The sequence below is a fragment of the Poecilia latipinna genome, unplaced genomic scaffold (assembly GCF_001443285.1).
Source record: "Poecilia latipinna isolate Pla-1442-1.1 unplaced genomic scaffold, P_latipinna-1.0 Scaffold975, whole genome shotgun sequence".
Taxonomy (NCBI): Eukaryota; Metazoa; Chordata; class Actinopteri; order Cyprinodontiformes; family Poeciliidae; genus Poecilia; species Poecilia latipinna.
Window position 1 is genome coordinate 184,676 of NW_015113591.1, and position 8,277 is coordinate 192,952.

At 41.9% G+C, this 8,277-nt stretch overlaps 1 protein-coding gene across 3 annotated transcripts; it reads right to left on the bottom strand.

The window, feature by feature from the left end:
• Positions 1-1,611: 1,611 nt before the first annotated feature.
• On the bottom strand, positions 1,612-7,552 carry gfi1aa (growth factor independent 1A transcription repressor a). 3 transcript variants are annotated; one of them, XM_015050083.1, is made up of 7 exons: positions 7,434-7,552; positions 5,532-5,705; positions 5,190-5,390; positions 4,355-4,770; positions 4,054-4,191; positions 2,114-2,279; positions 1,612-2,013 (listed from the first exon to the last, which is right to left on the bottom strand). In XM_015050083.1, the coding sequence occupies exons 2-7, from the start codon at positions 5,641-5,643 to the stop codon at positions 1,835-1,837; spliced, it is 1,212 nt and encodes a 403-aa protein (XP_014905569.1). In that variant the 5' UTR covers positions 5,644-5,705; positions 7,434-7,552; the 3' UTR covers positions 1,612-1,834. The 3 variants fall into 3 exon arrangements, with proteins under 3 accessions (XP_014905569.1, XP_014905567.1, XP_014905568.1); XM_015050081.1 differs by lacking the exon at positions 7,434-7,552 and having other exon boundaries at positions 5,532-5,851; XM_015050082.1 differs by lacking the exon at positions 7,434-7,552 and having other exon boundaries at positions 5,190-5,387; positions 5,532-5,850.
• Between the last annotated feature and the right edge of the window lie 725 nt (positions 7,553-8,277).

Sequence of the window (8,277 nt, forward strand, 5' to 3'; positions counted from 1 at the left end):
AGCTAATAAAAAGTCCGATCTATTTAAAGGTTTTTCGACGTGTCTTCTCGTATGTGACGCGGAGCCGGATTATGTGCACAATCTGTGGCCAGCTATGTGCAAATCACATCCTTGAGACTTCAATATTTAACCAAGGCAGAGGCAACTAAAAATCACACCCAGCTTTTCCCCAGTGAAAGCAGCATGTCCACATGGCCGCTTATTGCTGCAGTTAGAGGCTCTGCTACTGTAATAAAAGTTGCTCAAATCCTGCAGACTTCCTTTACGTTGCCTTTTATGGCCTCTCCCTCCCCTCCAATGTCATTTGTTATATGAGGACTTGAATGATTGCTTTGCCTGAGAATATTTATTTTTGGCCAGATGGCGCACGCTGCGAAACGTTCCTCTGCTTAAATATGTGATATGAGCTCTGAGCTGCCATGCAGATTGGGGGTTTGTGATTGACGGTCTGCATGACTTCACATAGAGCTTCTTGTTTTTCTTGACGCTCAAAAAAATCAGCGGAGCGACGCAGAGAGGAGCACAGCAGTGATACTCTCAGGTGGTTCCAGTGTGAATTGGGCCCACCCTTCTGCCCCTCCAGATATGCAGTGATGTGAAAAGATAACTTAAGAGTTCACATAAATGTTTGAAATCATCAGATTTGAAATGCATTTGAATTTTCAATAAATGCAAAATGCAGTTTTTAGATTTTTTTTTTCTAGTACAGATAAAAAAAAACAATCCAAGCCACCCTGCCTGAAACCTGGTAATGATTCTTTTACTTTGATGAAGGGGAATTTTGTCCTGCTCATATTCATAGAATTGTTTTGTTTTTATTCCCCCCCATCCATCAGCTCATTGGTTCTGCAGCATAGTCCAACTATGCTTCTGTTTAGGGTCATGACCTGATGGCAGGAGAAAAAAAAACCTCAGGATTTTAGTTCCATCAGTTAAGACAAGTGGTTCAGGTCCTGGAGAAGCAAAGCAGCCCAAACTATTATCCCACCAACACCGTGTGTGACTGTTGCTATGACGATTTCCTGAAGTGCAGTCTTACTTTAACTCCCGATGGAACGGGACGAACACCTTCCAAAATCTCAACTGTTGTCATCGATACACAGAACATTTTGATGAGATTTTGGTTTTCATCTGTTCTTAAGTTTCTTTATTCCAGGGCATGAGGTTGTGTTTTGAGATGTTTCGCCATGGTGTCAGACAGGTTCTGTTTATTATGTGTTTTCTTGCCACATAGTGCAATTTTATGGCATAATCATGTAACTATGGTACCTTCTTCAGTTGTTATAAAACTGCTGCATATCAAATATGACTTTGTAATTGAACACCTTGAAATTGGGCTTCTGTCTCTTTAAGAAACTCCTGCTCTTTCTGACAGGAAGTCATCACAACATGGTTCCTCTATTAACCCTTTTCCATCATTGTTCTGAGTAGCAGCTGCTTTAATGAGCTCATCAGATGCGCAGCTCCACCAGATGTTTGCTAATTGTTGCTGGGGTTACAGCTCATACAAATAATTCTTTATTTTTGTGTCAACCCCTGAAAGGATGGCACCCCGCGTGGGGAGCCACAGTGGATGTGTGGGGTTAAGAGGGGGAGGAAATCAGCATATGAGACCTTTAAGTTAACATTTAATCCATGTTTATATAAACAAATAGAATACATTTTTATAAAGCTGATCCAAATGTTCAATCTTGGAAATCTATCATTTAGCTCCCTTTTTATAATTGTGAAAACAAATGATAAATATCAGTTAAATAGTAAGAAAAAAAACAGCAGTTCAGAACAGGAAACGAAATCGTCAGCCCATGCTCAGTGGAAATCTGAGGAAATCGGTTCATTTCAGTCCGTGCTGCGTCTCCTTGTGCCTCCTCAGGTCCACCTTCCTCTGGAAGCCTTTCCCGCAGAGGTCGCAGCCAAACGGCTTGAAGCCCGTGTGCTTCCTGCTGTGGGTGATCAGGTTGGAGCTCTGACTGAAAGCCTTCCCGCACACCTGGCACTTGTGTGGCTTCTCACCTGCAGCGGGGAACAAACGGTTGAAACGTTCGGTCACGTTGGAAGGAGGAGATGAATCCCTTCATGTTATTCCCACATATATGTGTATGTACTGTATCACCTGTGTGGATGAAAGTGTGCTTTTTCATGTCGGACTTCTGGTGGAACCTCTTGCCGCAGTACTGGCAGGGATAGGGCCGAGTGTCTGAGTGGATGAGCAGGTGGGTGGAGAGGGTGGAGGAACGCTTAAAGCTCTTCCCGCAAATTTTACAGCTGAAGCTCCTTTCCTGTTCAAAGAATCACGTCACCAATCGTTTAGAGAAATTATATTCTAATTTTCATGACATACAGAGCAAAAAACACCCGTCTCAAGTTAAAATGTATATAAAACAAGATATTTTTGCTATAAGTGGAAAAAAATCTGCCAGTGGAAAGGAATTAATGGCTCTTTAAAAAAACTGCTAGATGTTACTGAAAAGTTATTTGAAAGTTAGTTTTGTCTTATTTCAGAGTGTTAAGATATTTACACAGAAACTATAAATACTTGGTAAGATTGAAGTTGGCCTCATCTGTATTTCTGGAGACAGCCCTACTCAATAAATCTGAATTTAGTCATCAGGTTGCTATCTCAGTAATTCTGTTCAAATAGCAATTCTTTATCCACACAGTGATATATTTTGTGTTATTTTTTGTCATTTTTGATGATTATGGATTACAGCCAGTACCAATAAAAACATTTTATGAATATGTTATGACATAATCCTGAAGAAGACTGATGACCTGACAGGTGTCCACGACTGTCTTTGACACCACAGGTTAGCCACAAAATATCCACAAACAGCTGTATCTGAGTATTGTCTTGTAAAGTTGAGTGGAAGGAAAAACTTTGGTAGGAAAGGATTTACATGTAAAAGGAACAAACTCCTGCCTCGAGAACATGGTGAGGCTAAACACTTTCAAGGGTTAGTGAAGTTTGTGTGTAGCTGCTCCTGATCCAGAGAGGTGAGAAGCGTCTGAGCCGGATAATAGGAGTAAAGTTTCCATTTTAGAAACCAAAGCTCCAGAGTCTGGGGGAAGAGTCATGAGCAGAAGTAACATGAACAGAATCCATGTTGCTTGAGGTCCAGCTTTTTTGTGTCCAATCATTAGTTATGTTTTTCATCCAATTATCGTGAATTTCAAGGGAACTTTTAAACTAGCAAAAATAAAAAAAAGGAATATAGAAAATGGAAAATCCAAGTTAAGCGTGTTTCCATCCACCGGTTTGGAATGAATCACCGAATAACGTTGATGTGTGTTTGCGTGTGTGTGTGTGTGTGTGTGAAATTGGAGAAATACTTTTGAATTTTGCTGCTTTCGTCTTTTCAACCTTCTCTAATGAGTGTTTTAAAAAAAATGACGGAACCAGCTGGAGAGATCATTTAGAGAGCCACGTTATCTGAAATTCTAGAGCGCTTCATTCTTCCACCTGCTGACCGACTCTATGGAGATTCTGAGGTTATTTTCCAGCTGGATTTGGTGCCTAATTACTGCCAAAGGCACCAAAAGCTGCTTTAATAAATCTGATGTTGCTGTGATTTGACTAAGTAACAGTAAGATGGAAGATGAGCTCAGAGAGCTGAAGGAGCCATTAGCGCTTCACCTCCATGCCACACCGCATTCCTGCAGGAATTTATGCAAAAGGAGCTCTGACCAATTCCAAATCTTTAGTATTTCTGGTAAGTCCAGATTTATATATACACATTTTTTCCTCCTTTAGAGAAATTAGCTCGGAATTTTATGAACTATAAGCCATAATCATCAAAATTAATTAAAAACACTTCAAATCTGTCACTGTGTCCCATGTTTTTATATACCAGTTGCATGTGTTAAATTGCTGAAATAAATGAACTTTTTGATCATATCTGAATATACTCCACCGATATGAATTGCTATATATATATATATATATATATATATATATATAAAGTCATCAGGGCCTTTTGCGTAAATCCTGACCCGTGGGCCCTCAAAGGCCCCTGAGCATCGTCTTCCTGGATGCTTTCAGACTGAGGTTGGTACCTGGGAGTGAACAGCTCGGTGCTGATCCAGGCTCACTGCGTGTCCGAAGGTTTTCCCGCAGATCCCGCATTCAAAAGGCCGCGTCCCGCTGTGTGAGCGCCGAACATGCACCTCCAGGCCATGGGGCGTGGAGAAAACCTTTTGGAAATAAAACACAATGAAATTAGAAACGTATGGGGGAATATATATATATATATGTTTAAAATGATAAATATATGTTTTCATTTATTTAAATTAAATGTATAAGAAATGTGCCCATCCCCAGATTAAAACAGGATTTGTCTTTAAAGTAAAGCGCCACCTTGCAGCATTTGATGCACTTGTAGGATCCGTTTTCCTCCAGGTTAGAGTGCAGAAAGACTTCCTCAGATTTGATTTCCTTCTGCTTGGCCTCCGCGTACAGCTCGCCCCCGACCCGCATCCTGTAGATCCCGCGGGCCGCGCACGGGGAATACTCCTGGTAACAGCCGGACCCGAGGCCCCGCTGCGGGTAAACGCGCTCACTGCCGCCGCCACTGCCGCCGCCGTTCTCTGTCCCGTAGATCCCCGCTGCGGGTGAATGGGACCCCCCATGGCCCCGGATATGCCGCTGGCGCTGATAGGGCCCCTGAACCAGATGCCTCAGATCTGCGCCGGAGTACGCCGACCAGGAATAAGGAAGGAGCGGGATGTTGAAGGGGACGTCCTCCGCTGCGGGTGTGGAGCATTTCTCCGAGTCTAGGGGGCGGAAGGGGGAGAGGGGGCATTTAGGAGATTTAGTTTCAATAACTTGGAGATATACATCATTGTTTCTGACATAAATATTCAAGAATCAGAGTAAATAAGAAATTAGTTTGGTTTAATCATTTTTGTTTTATCATTTGTGCCTCAATCTTTATTAATTGTCGTTTCAAATATAATAATAATAATAATAATAATAATAATAATAATAATAATAATAATAATAATAATAATAATAATAATAATAATAATAATAATAATAATAATAATAATAATAATACAGGTCAGGAAATAAAAACGATTAATACGAATGAAAATATTAGGAACTTATTTGACCAAAACTCGTTCAGTTTCCCGTCGGCAGAAATTCCAACAAACTTTTCAACTTTTCCGGATAAGATGAGTTTGTCGCAGACCTGGTGAGGAGGACGGAGACGGCGGACGCCAGAAATCACAGTCGGAGTGGGGCTCACACACGCTGCCGCCGCAGCTCAGCGGGGAGCTGGAGGACAGCGACCCCCTGGACCGCCGGCTCGACCCCGGGGACTCTCTGCCTGCGCTCAGGTTCTCCTCGGGCTCCAGTTTGGTTGCGAACTCCCCCTGAGACCTGCTGGCTGCTGACAGCACGGGGAAACTCATCTTTAATGTAGATTTTAAGCATTTTCACTGACGAGCAAAAACACACAAGCAAGCAAACAAAAAGAAAACTCGCTCCTATGCTACAGTTCCCATTGATAATTAAGCAGACATGTACCCACCTGCGCATACGTGTGCCAGGAGAGTGTCCAGCCTGGAGTAGCCATCGTCCGGGCAGCGGGGCTGGTGGTAGCTGTGGGCCCGTTTGCTCTTCACCAGGAAGGACCTCGGCATGGTGCGGGACTCTTGAAGCTCCTCGGCTCTTCCTCTCTCGCCAAGCGGCTCGGAGCGTCTCTCTGGACAGATTGGAACACCACTGCTTGTCAGGCGAGACGGCGTTTGGGATTTCTGGCCCCTCATTACGCATGCTCAAAAACAAGCGGTGCAGTTCACCAGATGTCACCAGGGGGCAGGCTGCCAAAAGCGTGGCGGACCCCCTCCTGCCCACTCCCGATTTCGGCCCCGCTGTCCACCGGGAGTTACATGAGTTATATCCTTTGATACTTTCTGTCATCTATAGATGATGTGTACACTCCGAGGAATTTGAGTTGGACATTATATCGATGAGTGTTTTATTGTTTTAATTAGTGGATTAAACATAGGTTTTTAAAATAGAATATAATATACTTTGTATTCTATATATTTTTGTTTGTAATTAATCTGAATTTCATAGTTTGTAGACAAGAGCAAAGATGGAACTGAATATCCACGTTATGAGGAGGAAATGACATGCGCAGTTCAGATGTAACATGTGTTGTTTTGTTTTTTCAAATGTCCATCAATATGTTTATTGTTGTCCTGCTATAGAGCCCCCTGTTGAACGTCTGTCCCTCACACCAGACCAAGATCACATATTTAAGTTAAAACATTAGCGGAATTTTGCAGTATTTTTTAAGAAATGATAGATAATAAATACAACATAAAGCCTGTTGTCAACATGGTGGTTTAAACAGCCGAATCCTGTTTGGAGAACAAACTAAATGACGAAAATGTTCACAATAAAACATATTAGCAAATACGAGAAGAAATGAAAATAAATAAATAAATAAATAAATAAATAAATCCTTAGAAAACCGTGTACATATTTTAAGCTGATGTGCTGTTTAATTAATATATTAATATACAGTAATAAACTAATATCTGTTATATTGGAAGTTGAAAGCTAAAACTATTCTGGATCCATCCCTCATCTAATCAGATGTTTTTTTTGTTTTGTTTTGTTTTTTTTATTTTTTATATGGATTCGTGGTTGACCTTACGGCTCGTTTAAAAGGAATCCAAGAAGAATAAGGATGTGCTCTTTCTTTCTTTCTTTCTTTCTTTCTTTCTTTCTTTCTTTCTTTCTTTCTTTCTTTCTTTCTTTCTTTCTTTCTTTCTTGTTTTTAAATCAGACCTACATTGAGAGTTCCATCACAACAACACAGAAATAAAACTCCCTAAAATATACATATTTCTGTCTCGTCATAAAAGAACTCCAACGTCTCTAAAAGTGTGTTTGTTGTCGCCGGTCAGGCCGGGCTCGGTTCTGATGGATAATGACCCGACTGTTGGCCCGGCTGAAAAGTGATCCCGTTAATGAGATGCACGACAGCCTGCTGGTGGGGAGCGCGGCTATCGCTTTACAGCCACACTGCTTCAGCTTACCTGCACTGACTTCAGCCTTATTGCTTTACATCATTAAAGCCTGCGCTGCCTTCCCGGGCCGAGCCGGACCGAACCGAGCCGGGCCGGGCTGAGGCCCAGTCAGGCGGTCCGCGGAGCAGGATGGGCAGTTGGTGAGCACAGGTTGAATCACATGAAGACATTTTCAGCAGAAATCTGTCAGACTGTGAATCCAAATCATTGCAAAGCCTCTGGAAACTGTTTAAGGTCAGTTTGAAAAAGCAAAGCAGCATCGATTTTCTTTTTGTGTTTGCTTCAGCTTGTTGTGGGAGCAGAGTTTGTTTGCAGCAGCTGCATCAAGTGAGAGAAGTGCAATCAGAAGGCAGATAGGCATGAAGCTGAAACACATGTCTGATACTCACAGAGCCGTGATACTGCAGCCACCATGTCCCAGTTCTGAGGACACACTCTGTCCTAGTGTGTGTGTGCGTGTGTGTGTGTGTGTGTGTGTGTCTAAATGCTCCCCAAAACTGCAGAAAGTCACCACAAGCTGCTTTCTTCTAAAAGAACCACACTTCACTGACTCTGACGCCTATTTACTCTCTCTCTTTCGCACACATTCTTGTTTTCTCCCCCCCACCCCTCCACCCCCCACACACTCTCCCTCCCCTCAGAAATGAATTTTCCTGTTAGTCAGCCATGACAGAAACACAGAAACACTGATTCATGCTTTGATAAAAGAAGGCAGTGGAGCTCGAATCGTTCTGCATTTGCATTGAACTGAAATAAATCATGTTGCCTTTTAAAACTGGACTTCCCTCTTTTTTAAGGGGGCTAAAGGGGGAGGGGGGGGGGAGCTTGTATTCCCTGTTTTACACTTCATGCTCAAATTTACAAATAAATTACCCTGTTATTTAACTTTATTTAATGATTCCTTTACTTGACCCCATTTTTTGTTAAAAAATAATAATAATAATAAAAATAAAAATAAAAGAGGAAACAACTGAAAAACGTTTTGCCTGCATTTGAATTTTATGGCCAAACTCACCTCATCCTCTAATAAGAAGGTCACACTTTTTTTTATCAATCAAAAGACAAACAAGACTAAAAGCTTTGAACACAAACTTCTCCTTCTCCTTCTCCCAGTCTTTCCAAACCCTGTAAGAAAAGGTTTGATGATGCGTTTGAGTGACTATGTGAGTACAGTAAATGTGAGTCTCTGATTATTTTCAGCCCTAACAGGGACAGTGCAGTGTGACAACATGC